The sequence below is a fragment of the Aptenodytes patagonicus genome, unplaced genomic scaffold (assembly GCF_965638725.1).
Source record: "Aptenodytes patagonicus unplaced genomic scaffold, bAptPat1.pri.cur scaffold_81, whole genome shotgun sequence".
Classification (NCBI taxonomy): Eukaryota; Metazoa; Chordata; class Aves; order Sphenisciformes; family Spheniscidae; genus Aptenodytes; species Aptenodytes patagonicus.
The window spans coordinates 333,137-348,285 of NW_027472029.1; the positions used below are offsets into that span (position 1 = coordinate 333,137).

A 15,149-nucleotide genomic window follows, 5' to 3' on the forward strand; every position below is an offset into this window, starting at 1 on the left:
CTGGGGCCCCAGGCAAAATGGTGCCTCCCCTATAACCCACCGAGAAGATACGCGCTGTAGGAGGCCAGGAACTACAGTTCCCGGCGCGCCCCGCGCGAAGCCGGCCCGAACCGGCAGGAAGCTGGGGCGCGGAGCGGAAGCGGCAGGCGGCACGGCATGCTGGGACACGTAGTCCGGAGGCGGCCACCGCCCAGGGCCGTGTCCCGCGAATTTGAAAATTCCCGCGGTGGCCGCGACAGCTCTCGCGAGAACTCCGCCCCCCGCCCCGCCCCCCGCGCGGCGGGTGAGCGAGCGAGGTGGGTGCCGCGAGCGGGGGGAGGGGAGCGGCGCGGCGCGGAACGGAACGGGGCGCGCGCGGTAGCGCAGGAAACGAGCGCAGAACGGGGCGCACTCGGTTGCGCAGGAACCGCGTGTGGCGCAGCCGGGGAGGCCCGGGGCTGGCGGAGGCCGCTGTAACCGCTGCGGGAGATGCCGCCGCCCTCATCGGCACGTACGGGGGAAAAACGGGGGAGGGGACGGGGGACGGGCAGGAGGCAGCGGCGCAGGGAGAAGGCGGCGGCGGTGGCGGTGCCTGCCCGCCTTCCTTCCCCCGTACCAGCACGTACCGGGTGCTCCTGAGGCGGCTAGGCCGGCACCGCCGCCGCTGGCGCAGCGCGGGCCCGGCGGGGGCCCTGGGCGGGCCCGGCTGCCGTCGCCCGGCCCCTTATGTAAGTGACCCCCTGGGCTGCGGCACCGTGCCCCGCCACACGTGGCCCGGCCGGCGGCGCGGCCTGGGCAGCGCACATGGGAGGCGGCGGCGGCGGCGTGCGGAGCTCCGCAGCCGAGAGGCGGCCGTCAGAGGCTGGGGGGCGTGGGAGATGTGGCGGCTGCCGCCGGGAACTTTCCCTCCTGCCCGGCCACCCGCCGCCCGGCCGGCGCACGCCCTCGCTCCTTCGGTCACTTTCTGGAGGCTTTTTCTTTTAATTCTTCGAATTTTGTTGTTTTTCCCCCTCCCCCTCTTCCCCCTTTCGGTGTAGTTTTCCAGGAGGAGGCGGGAAATTCGCTACCTGCGTAGAGCGGCGACCGCGGGAAGAGGGCTGGGCTTAACGGGGAGAGCACAGCTTTAGAGGAATCCAGCGCGTTTTGTGGGGGTCTCTTGATGTCTGCATGAAGCATGCATCACGCAGCAAAGTTGCTGACTTAACCAAAAGTGCTTGATTTCTTCCTTAATGATCCGTGACTCCAGGTCTGGAGCTTCTGCCAAGAGAAAGCAGCGTGGTGTCGGTCTTCCGGGTCTAATAATTGCTTCCTGATCACGTTTGGTAAAATGCTGGGATATTTAGGGACTTAATTCTGTCGGGAATGCTGAACCCCGTTTGGGGTGTATGGCTAAAGGTGGTAGTTCAAGTGCCGCCTTAGGCGCATCGGTCTGGACGATCGTATCAGCCTTGGCTGGCAGCTGTCACATGCGCTTGGGCACACAGTACTGTATCCTGTTCTGCTGAGGACAGCTCCTCATTCACTTACCGCATCAACTCGTTCTCCTGCGTTGATTTGCCTGGGGTTTGCTTTTTTAAGACAGTGAGATGAGCTTAATCAGGCTTCTATTAATTTTGTGTCTTCTACCTAGTGAGCTGTCGGATATAGCTTTAGAGAAACAATGGTGAGAAGCCTTTGCTGGTGTGGTATTGTTTTACTTGTGTGGTGGAGAGAATGCTTAAATTGGTAGGAGAGAGTCGCCAAAAACCTGGGCCTGTCGCCTGCGTTGCAAGCGCTTTTGCAGTTCAGCTTGTCAGGCTGCTGTTTGTAAAAGCATGTTTCAGAATTAGATACCCAAAAGCCGTCGGGACATGGTCCTGGGCAGCCTGCTCGAGGTGACCCTGCTTGAGCAGGGGGGTTGGACCAGATGACCTCCAGTGATTCTGGAAGGCCTTTCTCTTCATTGTGATTCCGTGATTCTGGAATTTGTGCTGGCAGCGGCAAGCGGTGTGATGGCAGACCGGTGTGGTATGCTGGAAATGTCTTGCTAACTCCCGTCTCCCTCTATTAGGGAGGCTGCGTGTGCGTTCTGTACTGGGACACTTAGCACCTACGTCTGCCTGTCCAGGTACGCCAAGCAATGTAAAAAAGAGCATAATTTCAGAACTGACTGTAGGAACTTTTGCTAGCTTAGCCACCACGTTAGACCGGGACCGCAAGTCTTGACTGAAAGTATAGTCGTGTTAGAGAATGGCCGTAGGAGGTAGCTGGGGAAACTGGCTCTAGCGTCAAGTTCTGATCTGTGTTGGGTCTGTTTGTGTTTCCATTGAAAGGGAAATCAAATCTATGGTCTGCATCAGATACAGGATCTCAGCTGTTGGGGGCTGTTGGGATAGAGAGCTGAAATTCTTTCTTCTTCTCACCTTCTGCTGTAGGTTCGTGCTTCTCGGAGAGCTTGTGGAGCACCCGCGCAAACTCTGCAAGACAATCTGTAGGCTGCACTTGAGTGAGAAAAGCCTGGTTGTAGAATTCTGAGACAGACCGTCTCTGTTGTGCCAGTGGCTTTTTAGACTCCAGCTTAGGTTTTGGATTAAATGTAGGGTTTTTGCCTAAAGCATCGGGGGGAGGTTTTCTGCCGAAGCGGGAAAGAAAGGAAGGACCCAGGGGTACTCACGCAATCACCTGCTAACTCGCTCGCTACATCCTCCTTCTGCAGGAGTAAACTATGGCAAAGTGCTAATTCACTGAACCTGACTACTAAGGTGCAGAAAGTGTCTTTTCCACCTACTGCTCCTCCAGTGCTTGTGAGTTGCTTCCTGTGTTTCTGGGGAAGATGTCATTGAACCAGTCATTTATAATAATTCAAAACACCCTGTAACTGTCATCTTCACCTGTTATTCAACAAAGGGGATGCCGTTTTCCTCAAAAGAACTTAGCTTTTCTTCCATTTCTGCTGCTTCTTCTTTGGCTTCTTCCCGCTCTTTGTCCTGTTTCCTTAGAAAGTGTGATCTGAAGAGTGTCACGCAATGTTGTCTGTCCTCTGATCACCAAGTAACACTTCCCTGAAATCACTTTAGCTTCCACATCTGGCTGAATGAAAGAATGACGCCTGTCAGCTGCAGCTTAGTGAGTCTCTACGTGCAAGAGGGCGTTCAAAGTTGACTGACCGTGTCTTGGGCAGCGTCCTTTCTAAAAGCAAAGGGGCTTTAGCTCTCCTTGCAAAGCGAGTGTGTAGTTTCACAGGTGTATGAGCTAGCATAACGGCTTACTGCCACAAAACGGAGACGGACGAATTCCCTCTCCTTCTTCCCAAGGCATTGTCCTGCCTCCTTCCTTGTGCCAACTTTTATGCTTGCTAGTTCTCTCTGCGAGCCAGTTTAACTCTCTCAGCTGGTGGAAAACGATCTACTTTTCCGGGTTAGTTTCCTGCCTGCTTAGGGAGCTAACTTGGCTCATGAAGTGCTCTAAAAAGCGTTCAAGTCGGTGCAAGGTAAGCCACAGGAATACAGTAGTAGAACAAAGGAGCAGAGGGAGAGATGGGAGGCGGCAGCAAGGCCTCTCTTTTGGTGGCAGGGAAGTCAACGTGTTTTGTGAAATCATACCTTCAGCTGCGACTGACCACATTTCTAGCTTTTCCTTCAGTGAGCCTATGACACTGTTGGCCTTTGAAACTGATTTTCGTGTACTACCGTCATGGCTGTACGTGATTCTGCTTGAATGTGTAATTTCTCAATTTTTTTTTTTCCCTGGAGCTTTTTAATCCAAAAGTCAATCATCAGTCTACGAGTGGTGGCATGTTCCTTTCTTTGGAAATGGTTCACGATGTTTGGAAGTCATAAGCACCTAGGGTAAAGAAGAATGGTCATTTTGGCAAGTTGTACACAGACCACTTTGGTATAGGATACAGCTGGGAGGTTGGATTCTGGTTTACCCCTCAACATGGAGTAAGCCTGTGGCGCTTTAGACTAATCTGATGTCTAAGAGACAGGAATAGGAATGTGGTTGCAGTCATTGTTTTCAAAGAGAGCAGAAAAGCCGTTAGTGTTGGATAGATCTCTTAAAGGAGAGGCTTCATGCCTTTAACCTATCGCCATCTAACTATTTTCCCACTGTTTTGATTTCCCACTCATCCTTGGTTTAACTTAGCAGAATGATGCAAGTCAGACATCCTAAGAACCAGATCGCTATGTGTATATTTCTCTTGTTCTGTATGATTCTGTAAACCAGAATCCGCCAGAGAAGAATTCTTTCTGCTTTGGTGGGGAGTTTGGGGTGGTGAGTGGTTTGGTTTTAAACTCAAATCTCCCCAGTAGAGTGTCTTAAAATTTGATTTCCAATTTGGCCACACAAAGTTCTGTGCTCCTGGCCTGTTGAGGTAGGCAGTGGCAAAGGCAGGGTGACTCGGGGTGACTCCTGGGGAGCATGCGGATGAGAAGTTTCCGGGAATGCTATGACCTGCCCTATGGGAAGATACTTGTTCACTCTTTTTCTTAAAACTCTCTTGCTTCTACTGTAATATGTTACAGTAGCACTCATGAAGTACTTACCACACAGACTTGTTTTTCAGACATCTCCGTGCTTATTTACAAAAAAGGTTCATTTGTTTTTAATTCACTGCAATCATAGGTGCTCTTTGTGGAATTTTGTGCTGTTGCCTAAAATTCCTTCATGTACGTTGTCATAGTCAGTGTTCTCCCTTAAAGCTGGACTGACGAACCGAATATTTGAAAGTAGGCTACTTTGGCGGGGGCGGGGAGGGGGCGTTAATTGTTCAGTGTTTTCATTGACGATCTGGATGATGGGGCAGAGTGTACCCGCAGCAAGCTGGCTGATGATAGGAAACCGGGAAGAGTGGCGGTACACCAGTGGGTCGTGCTGCCATCCAGAGGGGCTTCGGCAGGCTGGAGAAACGGGCTGACGGGAGCCTCGTGCAGTTCAACAAGGGGAAGTGCAAAGTCCTGCACCTGGGGAAGAACAAGCCCATGCACCAGTATATGCCGGGGGCTGCCCAGCTGGAAAGCAGCTTGGCAGAAAAGCCCCTGGGCGTCCTGGTGGACACCAAGTTGACCGTGAGGCAGCAACGTGCCCTTGTGGCAAAGGCGGCTGACGGTATCCCGGGCTGCCTGAGGAGGAGCGTTGCCAGCAGGTGGAGGGAGGTGACCCTTCCTCCCGTCAGCACTGGTGAGGCCACACCTGAAGTGCTGTGTCCAGGCCTGGGCTCCCCAGTCTCACAAGAGAGAGATGGAGGTCCTGGAGAGGGCCCAGCGAAGGGCTACAAAGATGGTTAGAGGGGACTGGAGCATCTCTCCTGTGATGAAAGGCTGGGAGAGCTGGGACTATTCAGCCTGGAGAAGAGGAGGCTCAGGGCGGATCTCATCAATGCATCTAAATACCCGAAGGGAGGGGGTAAAGAAGACGGAGCCAAGTACTTTCCAGGGGTGCCCAGTGACAGGACCAGAGGCAATGGGCACAAGCGGAAACATTTAAAAGACGCTCTTCACCAACCCGATAGATCTGTATTAGTATTTGGTACTAAGGGTTACTCGTAAAACATATTCATTAAAGCATTCCAACTAAGCTAAGCCAGCGTGCTGGTCAAATTGTGGGGCTTTTTACTCTCTGGAGCCCCTAGAGGCAGTGCAAAAGTTCGTCCCGCTGTCGCTTTGAAATGATGACAAGTACCAAAAAGCAAACCCAGCAAAACTACTGCAAAGAAGTTGTCCCGCTTGGAGCTTGACCTGTGCCAGCTGTGGCTGCTGGCAGTGGTCAGGCTGGCCGGCTGCAGCCGCGTCCTGCAATACTGGCTTTGCCATCGGCAACAGTTTTTTCCAAATGTTGACTTGTGCTTAGCGCGGACCCTGACTTACTCTTCCTGCGTTTCACGCGCTCGTTGTTTCCGTGCTGGCAGAAGTTACTGAACAGAGTCTCAAATGGAGTGCTTGTGACTTGAAGTACAGCAGATCCCAATGCCAATTCCAATTAGTGCACGCTGGAAGAAACAATCATAAAACTTTCTTTGCAGGAGAACATGTATGGTACAGTTAATGCAGTAGGCTTTGTGTGCACATTGAAGTGGCTGGCTGTACTGGTTTGTAGCACAGGGTAAGGGTTCTGTTTGATGCCTGAGCTGGTCGGCATGCCTAACACCCAGGAACAGCGAACTACGTCTACTCTCTTCCTTTTGAGGCTTCATGACGAAAGCGGTGCTGTTTGAACAAGATAATTAAATCTGTCTTGTCTTCCAGAGGCTTTTTCAATAACCCACAGAACTTGCAAAACACTGCTACTTAAAGTGGTTTGTATTTCCATGCGTATGGAATATCTCTTATTTAGCCACCTCTTTAGTCTTGCAAATCACTTCAGCTTTTAAGTTTTTCCACAAAAAGCATCTCTCTTGACATGCTGAAAGGTGACCTCTTTGTGGAGCACCTACAGAAGTGTGGAAACTGGCTGAAAGGCCTAGAAATTTTTGCAGAAGACTGCAGAGATGTGATAAGGACAGGCAATAGGAAGGAAAGGACTGGAGTAAGGAATAGGAGGGTTTAAGTATAGAAGAAAATCAGTGTTTTAAAGTGCTTGTGTGGTGTTTACGTCATAAGTGTATGGAAAACTACTCTCTGCTTGATGAGCTGTGAAAGTCTGTATCGCTTGTAACGTGAACATCTCAAGAGTACATTTTCTGGAAGAATTTGAGAATGCAGGTAGTTAAGAACTCGGTATTCCTTAATGTGCAAAATAAACACGCAAAAAGCGGACAAGACGTAAATGATGCGTGAAATCTGCTAGAAGACAATTGACAATAAATAATGAAGTATAAAATCAAGGGAAAGCACAAATGGAGACTTATACCTGTTGCCGAGAAGCTTTTTAAAATACGGTTTTTCTCAGATCGCCTCTTACTAACCTATGTGAGTCGACTTGAACCCAGTCTATTGGGGTTATTTTCCCCTGTTATTTGTCTTGTCGATACCTCTGCATCACTTCTTGTTGGTGATCTCATAGGCATCAGAAAAGCCAAGGATTCTCCTTTTGCTCTGCTGTGAGATCAAAAACCGTCCTGAGTGCCACTTTTTTAAGGAAAAGAGCTACAGGAGATGGATAGGAGATTATTCACTGCAGACTGATGGAACGTCTGTCAATCTCAGAAATAGTTGTGGCTGGCAGGAGTCTATTTTTGCATTTGTTTCCTTATTTACAGTGAAGAATGCGAGACCTAACGGCTCAGGTAACGAGCAGTCTGCTGCGGTTTCCAGAGGGGACTATTCAGGCACTTGGGGAAGATGAGATAAGCCTCGACTCTGTGCTGCGCGGGAAGTTTTCTGGAGGTGAGCATTTTCCTTTAACTTCGGTCTTGGTATGAAGTTGTTATTGCCCGGAGGTTACCTGAAGCATAGGGTCATAGTATCAGCTGTGTCTGGTTGGTGCTGTTAAGATGCATCAGGTATCGAGAGAACAAAAAGGATGTTTTAACTATTAAAAATGCTAATATTAAAACGTTAGTAGAGTTAAACTTTGACATTACAACCACCCGCACCAATCTTGTGCTATGAAAATAGTTTACTTAAACATGCTGAGTCAGTGAGCCCTCCTCAATTTCTAAAGAAACAAAAGGCAGTTTTCAAAAAGGTAAAAGCGTTGCTTTGGGCCCTATTTATTTGCACCAGCTCAAGCTCTGTGACCGTCATGCCATCGCACGCAGGAATAGTTCTTCTACAGTGTTACAGAGGCAACCCCCCCTGGTTTTTCCTTTTGAGTCTGACTAAAAACAGAAGGAAGAGGATAGCACTGTTAAGCGCTGCAGCCATATTTCCAAAGTATTTGACAGGATGCAGATGAGTACCCAGTGAGAGTTGCTGAAGGTGGCTAAGCAGGTTAGGGAGTTGACTTTCTGGGTGACCTGAAAGTAGAGCTGGGTGCCTACCGGGATGTCTAGGCTTCTGTTGAGACCAGGTAGAGTCTCTCTGCCTGACTGTAAGGGCAGTGATCGAGTTAATACTTCCTTTGAGTTTGAAGTAGGTCAGTGGAACAAAATGTGTTAATTTCTTTCTGTAATCAGCACGTGTAAGAGTTTAAATTTACTAACATGGTGCCCATTTTAAGATAATTTCCTGTTGAAGTCCAAATGCCAAAGTCGGCATGTGTCAAGTAAAATTAATACACTAGAAATGAATTGGCTTAGATTGGTTATATCTGAAGTATGCTTGAAGACTTGTATTCCCGTAGGGATTGAGAGGATTTCCAGCAAAACCAAGCTGAAAACGGTATAAAGAGTATAGATCAAGGTATTGTAATCTTTATCCCAAACCACCACAGTTCTTCAGTGCAGGAATGACAAGTAGAGATGCAAAGTAATAAGGTTGTTAATTTTAAGATGTATTGCTTGAGGATTTCAATGGGTGGTTTTAAATAATGGACCAGAATTAGGTAAGTCGGTCTTCCTCTGTTAGGTACTTTTATTGAAGGGAAGGGGCGGTGACTGTGATTTTTTCAGTTGTTTCCATCTTCTGTTGGAAATTTGCTTTAGTCAGCTTTCTTTTCTCTTACAGGGAGAAATGGCCTAGCATGGCTGGCGTGTGGTCCTCAACTCGAGGTAGTGAACTCTGTGACAGGAGAGCGGCTCTCTGCATATCGTTTCAGTGGAGTAAATGAACAGCCTCCCACTGTTCGTGTGGTAAAGGAGTTTTCCTGGCAGAAGAGAACTGGACTGCTGGTTGGGTTGGAAGAAGCAGAGGGAAGTGTTCTCTGTCTGTACGACCTTGGAATATCAAGAGTGGCTAAAGCAGTTGTTCTTCCAGGAAGGGTACGTCCTTTTTAATTGGAGAAACGAAGCCTTTATGTTGTTAGGCGCTGCATAATCCTGTTTCGGGAAAAGCTTTGGAGCGTCTCTTTGTAGGAGGTATTTTTTCTATATTGCACTAACATACTGCCACTTCAGAGGATCCAGTCAAGAGAGCCTTGATGTAAAATCTCGGCCTTAACGGCACCATTGTCTTTTGAGCTTACTGATCGTAAAAGAAGTTTTCTGGTTTTGTGGTAGAGCACGTAGTTACCTAATTCTCCCCTTCCACAAAAAGGCATTGAAAGATACCTTTTTTGGGCCAGAGTGAAAAGAAGAAGACCCCACTCTTTAAAGAGCCTGTAACATACTTTTCCTAAACGGTTAATTTCTGTCAGAAATACCGTCTTTCTTTAAAATATCTCAAACCTCCGTAGCTGAGCTGTGCGTGACTTAGACACATTCCCATGAATCTCAGGCTAGCAAGCAGGTGACTTGAGAGCAGAACACATTTTTCTGTTGAGTTCGGGAAGGAAAAAAGAGCCTTTAGAGAGTTATCCGACAGACTGTTGAAAGATCGACTTTCAGTCTGCAGTCCTTGAATCTCTGCTTATTGACGACTGTGTTTGTGTAGGTGGGATACACTGGTGTGACGTTACTAATTTTTTCTGTCTTCTATAACCCGTAAACTCCAATGATGTAATGTCCCCTAGTCTCATTATCTTCATGTAAACAAGAACCAGCGTAAGTTAATAGAACATCAAGATTCACTCCATCCTTATCCTCTCAGCATCGGCAACAAATAAATACTTACTTATTACTCAGCTTTCCCTAACGTGATTTGGTTTGACTTGCTAGCATACAGGTGGAGTTTTGTTTGTTTGTAATGCTACAGTGCGGTTACCAGTAGTAAGCATTTGTACGGTGGTAATTTCTGAAGATAGGAGCCGGGTTGGTGCTCCTCTGTGTTAGTTTGCCTATCATCTGGGTAAATCTGGGCGTTTCAGACGGAGAGGCAAGCTGTGTGCTGACATAAGCCTATAATCAGTAAGTAAATTGTGGCTGTGAAAAATGACATAGCTTTGTTAGGTTTTCTTTCTTAAATCTAAGTAAGCTGGGAATAGGAAAAGGAAAGGTTAAGAAGGATCACGTCACATATTGGATCTGTGTCTACAGCAGTGATTTGGAATAGAACGTGGTTATAACTATCACTTGTGTTGGGGAGTTTGTCTACACCACAAAAAGATGGTTCAGGAGAAAATATGAAGAAGCCTTGGGGGTGGGTGGGGGAAGTTGGCTGTTGTGTGGTAAAGGTTATGAATATTGGAATAAAGCCAAAGCTTACCTGAATTTCTGCTCTTCTGCCCTGAATGCTCTTGATTCCAAGCACGTTTGGTCTGTTGCTTTCGTTTTGCTTCCTATCTTTTTCCTATTAGATTAGTTAGATCAGCATAGACAGGACACAGGTTGTTTTAGGCTGGCTTTTTAAATTTTTGTTCACATTCATAAAAGTGCTGGTGCGCATTTAAAACCTTTTTTACTTTCTCTGGTGGTTATTTTTCTTCTAAATGAGGACGAGTGTAAATTTCACTAGGGCAGCGTGTCCCTTCAACACTTTCTGAAAATGTTTCGTCCCCGTGGAAGTGGTGTGTCTACCGTGCGACTTGGCCGCTGTCCCGCCTGACTTACCGCCACCACGCATCCTAATACCTGTTTGGCAAAGAAGGCATAGACTGCATCACAGTGCTGGTGGGCTGTGAGCAGTGGGAGAACTAGATGTAGTTTTGTCTTTCTTAAACTTAAGTCCCTTAAATATGGTAAAGTTTCTGGCATATAACTGGTTTTCTAAGTTTCTTAGAGCTAATTGTTTCTAGGTAGGAAATGGAAATTGGTAAGCTGTAATACTAGAATGCACCATTGAAGTTGAAGTTAGTTCAGTTAAATAACTGTAGGAAATCTAGTAAATGGAAGGCAGTAACAGATTTTTGTGCAGGGCTTCCCTCCCGCCCCCGCCCCCGCCTCGATACAATTGGGAACAATGCTTTGTTTTTATGTCTTATGATCCTGTATGTACTTTCTTGTTTCCGATGTGCTAATTCTGGCTCCACTCTTGAGTGATTTCTCTTTGGCTTGTCAAGCAGCTTAAACAGTAACCTGTAGTTTTCCTGTAGGTAACTGCTATAGAACCCATAACTAATCACGGAGGAGCCAGTGTGAGCACTCAGCACCTACATCAGAGTCTGCGATGGCTCTTTGGAGTGGCAGCAGTGGCTACAGATGTTGGTCACTTACTTCTGGTTGACCTTTGTTTGGATGATTTAGCTTGCAGTCAGAATGAAACAGAAGCATCGGGTAAGCTTGCAGTTTTTCAACTTGAATTTAGAAGTAAGAAAACTTGTGTCTTGTAAGTAAACAATATGCCCCCCACCTTGAAGATACGAGTGTGCAGACATTTATGACCCCTGATTGCAGGTGGTGGTTTGACACCTTACAGTCCTGAACTGACTAAAAATGGGAGTGGCTTAATACTCCTTCTAATGCTGGAAATGCCCCCCTGCCACCAAGATCTCTGTGTCACTCTGATTCTTGCCAGTGAGGTGTGGGAATTTTACCGTCTGAGTCCGTGCAGCTGCCTGATAGGAAGTTGTGTCAGAGGTGCCCTGTTTCTTGGGAATGTTCTTCTGCTTCTGTTAATTGGCTCGGGGCAAATTTTAGTCTTGTTTTTTGAAATAAATCCGACTTACCAAAAGTCATGCATTCGGGTGAATGAGATCTCTAATTTGTGTATTCAGCTTGCATACGCTGTTTTGGCCATTACAACAGTGGCTTCAGGAGCTGATGCCACTTCAGAGAGCTTCGTCATGAGGCCCAAAGTCCTGACTTACAGAGTCCAAGAAGAATTTGCCTGTGAAGGTTACACTTTTACCTGGTTTTGAAAGACGAGTGAGAATACCTGTCCAGTCGGAGAGTTCTTATGGTCTTTGAATACATACAAAATGGAGATAGGAAAAAAAGTGTTGCATAAGTGGGTATTCTGCCTGGGACGGTAGAATTAGATTATGTCACGTTTAAAATGCAACCTAAATGGCATAACACGTTCATTTATTGCGTGGTTTTGTGTGTGTAGATCTAGAAGTTGTCACCAGAATTCCTGCTGAAGTTCCACAAAGAAGAGAAACGGTGACCAGAGAAGGGAGACATCTCTGTTTTCAATTACAAAATCCTTCAGGAACAGCGATATCAACCCTGTGCTACATAAGCAGAAGCAATCAGCTCGTTGTGGGTTTTTCGGACGGCTACCTGTCACTATGGGATATGAAAACTTTGGAGAGGGAGTAAGTAGGCCTTTACACTTGGCCATGCCTGGAGGTGCCGGCGTCTCAATTTTTTGCTTAAGGAAGCATGTTAATGTCAAGAGAACTTTTTCAGGGACTGGAATTTTGAGTATAATCTTGGAATGTTTAGAAATCCTCTTGTGGAACAACTATTAAGTCACACATGGATTAAGTGGACCGCCTTCTCCCCAGTGGACTAGGACTGTTTTCCTTAGTGTGCCTGTGGATTGAGGAATTGTGGAAAGCATGCTGCTTTGGGTTGTGTCAAGCAGCGAGGATGTGACAGAGCTGATTTGTATGAGACCGTTTGTTCTACCCGTGGTATTCAGTGAAAGCAGGCAATGTGTGTATTTCGATGAAACCGGTTTTAAAAACTATTTTTCAGGACCAGTTCCTGCAATTAGGGCATACATTGGAAGGCTTAAGTATGTCAATAATGTGATTTTGGTGACAATATTCTCTAAAGTGTCCAGGATGAAACTAGTGAGACATGAAAAATCAATAGCTGATGTGTGCCGGAAAATATATTCTTTCCTACGTTTCAGGCAACGATGCATGTGAATGAAAGTTTGCTTGGGACACTTGGAGATGAGCACAAGGGACATGTGAATTTGTAAGCAGCAGAAAAACTAAGAGACGATTTTAAATCTGCCAAAGAGCAATCTCACTTGAAATATTTGACCAAATTGAGATAGGGATTCACTTGAGCAAATCTGCAGTGACTCTCCAGAAACTATTGGATGCATAAATAGAGAGTGGAGCAGTAATTAGGTGGCAAGAATAGATTGTGAAGGTACAAATAAGGTTCAGAAGTCTGGAAGAAAAATGCTTTACATAGTCCAAGTAAAGCAACGAGAAACTACTTCTGTTTGGCGCTGGTTTAACTTTGTGCACAGAAGATATGCTGCATTTTAAGTTTGATATTGGAGTAGGCTACAACAGTTTGGACAATCTTTTGCCTGGCAGCTGAAGTGATCGTTTATGTTTCTCCTCCTCCTCCTCCGGCAGAGGAGGGCATAAGCCCAGGTTATTGCATTTGACGGTCAGTAATTTCCTCACCTCTTGACTGTTGCGTAAGAAGTAGTCGCTTCCTTGACTCACTTGTTTGAGATGCAAGTATGACCTTCTGTACTTTGAGGATAAGCATGTAAGGTGCTCTTTTCTCAGAAGATGCTTCTACCCGTCTACAAACAGTTAGGGCCAGTAGGCTCACCTTTTTTCTTTTTCTTTTTTAAACCCGTAGGCACCACTCTCAGCTTGAAGGAGGACGGATTCCTGTCTATGCTGTTACTTTTCAAGAGCCTGAGAATGATCCTCGCAATTGTTGCTACTTGTGGGCTGTCCAGTCTACGCAAGAAAGGTGAATAAAAACTTCGTATAAGCCACTGAATTCTTCTTTTTTATATATACTTGTTCCCATACAGTTAATACATGTGTATTTGTTTTGTTTATTTAGCTGTGCAGGAGATTCTCTCGGGTACGGAAGGTGTTAAGCCTACGATGCCATTTTTTACAGGATTTAACAGATGTGAAGAGGGACCTCCTAGTTCCTACCTTCTGACAGAAGGCAAAGCAACAGTGGCTGTAGTTTTGTGCTTGCCTTCTTAAATGACTTCTTGTTTCTTGATGACTGCTTCACGATTTGTTTGCTGTTCGTACCATGGTATTAAAATACCATTAAAAGTAGTTGAGGCTGCAGATCTAGACACACTAGACGTGCCAATGTGACAGCCTGCCAACCTGCCCCTAAAGGAGGGAGGTGAGGGTATTGCCGATTACCTTGTGCCAACTTTAGCAGTCTTTGGAGCCTTCATGAGCCAGTTCAGCTCACGTGGCAGAGCACGATCGCTGTTCAGCAGAAAAGTCAATGGTTTCCTGCTGGGCTAATGAATCACATGAGCGTGTGGAAGGGTGCAGCGTATGCAAGAGAGGGACTGGGACTTTGGTGGTAAGGGAAGGGGAGAAAGATCTCCCTCCTTCAGCATCAGCAAGCTATTTCATCAGCTCAGCTGTTCACAGCGTGGCAATCTTTTTAGGTTTGACCTTAAAGCAGCTTTGATCGAGAACTCTTCACTGTGCAGAGCTCTTTCCAACAAGGTTTAGTCCATACAACATCTAAAAGCTTTCAAACTGTATGGTTAGCATTTGCCCCTGAAGCTGTTAGTGTCAAAATTTCCTCCTCTATGTTTTAGCGTCCAAATGTGACCGACTGCCATGTTTTGGGAAGTGCTGTTTTTCTTTTCAGCAAGAGCATGCTATTAGGAAAACTTCAGTCTTGATCTAATAAAATGGTAATGAGGACTATAAAGCAGCTTTGTAATCAAATGTCATAATTTATACCTTTTTCAGTGAAGGTGATGTTGTGAGTTTACATCTGTTGCAGTTAGCATTTGGTGACAGAAAACGCTTGGCATCAGGACAAGTCATGTACGAGGTAAGACGTGCATGTGTGTGGAAGGATGAAACTAGTACTAAATTTTCTCGAAGTGAGTATCAGTTAAGCTGGCAGGGGTAATATTTACCATCAAAATTCACAGATGAATAAAAAGGAAGTAATCTCTTGCTGAGTCTTCTTGGGCATGGCCTTTGTCCATAGGTTTTGAAAACAAGTCGTACAATTTCATACTGCTGTGTTGAGTGTTCCAACTGGATTCACCTGCAAAGAGCCCAACTGAATTCAATTCCTGAAGAGGAAGCAGCTTTTACAAATAAAATTATTCTTCATTTAAACACCAAATTAATGGCATGTAGGAAGAGAAGACGGGGCTATCCTCTTTTAAAGTTACTTGTAGCTACAGCCTTAGCAGCGGCAAAGACCGTACCTTGTACTGTGTGCTTCTTTGGAAAAAACCCCATTGGTCTATAGCCGTTTCTCTCGTGGCTGCTTTGTTCTGTCTCAACACTTTAATGTTAAAATGTGGGACCTTTTACTATGCAGCAATTCTTGGTCATCTTATTTTCCTGAGTAAGACGTGACGAGTGTCAGCTTCCACCTCAGAAGGCTGAAATGTTTAAAAGCAGCTTCTAAACATGCGTCTCCTAGAAATTCCCGTTGCCACTCTTTTAAAAAAGCACACAAA

The 15,149-nt window shown here is 46.4% G+C and overlaps 1 protein-coding gene across 3 annotated transcripts in view; it reads left to right on the plus strand.

Moving 5' to 3' along the window:
• Positions 1-275: 275 nt before the first annotated feature.
• LOC143173452 (protein ELYS-like) overlaps positions 276-15,149 on the plus strand; it is a 47,582-nt gene continuing 32,708 nt past the window's right edge. For 2 of the 3 annotated variants that reach the window (XM_076363715.1, XM_076363717.1), the window contains exons 1-7: positions 386-486; positions 7,157-7,283; positions 8,505-8,758; positions 10,906-11,086; positions 11,862-12,069; positions 13,313-13,429; positions 14,419-14,503. In XM_076363715.1, coding sequence (XP_076219830.1) covers positions 7,163-7,283; positions 8,505-8,758; positions 10,906-11,086; positions 11,862-12,069; positions 13,313-13,429; positions 14,419-14,503 — 966 coding nt within the window. In that variant the 5' untranslated portion in view covers positions 386-486; positions 7,157-7,162. Of the gene's footprint in view, positions 297-385; positions 487-7,156; positions 7,284-8,504; positions 8,759-10,905; positions 11,087-11,861; positions 12,070-13,312; positions 13,430-14,418; positions 14,504-15,149 lie in introns of those variants that run through there. The other variant, XM_076363716.1, reaches the window with a different exon arrangement.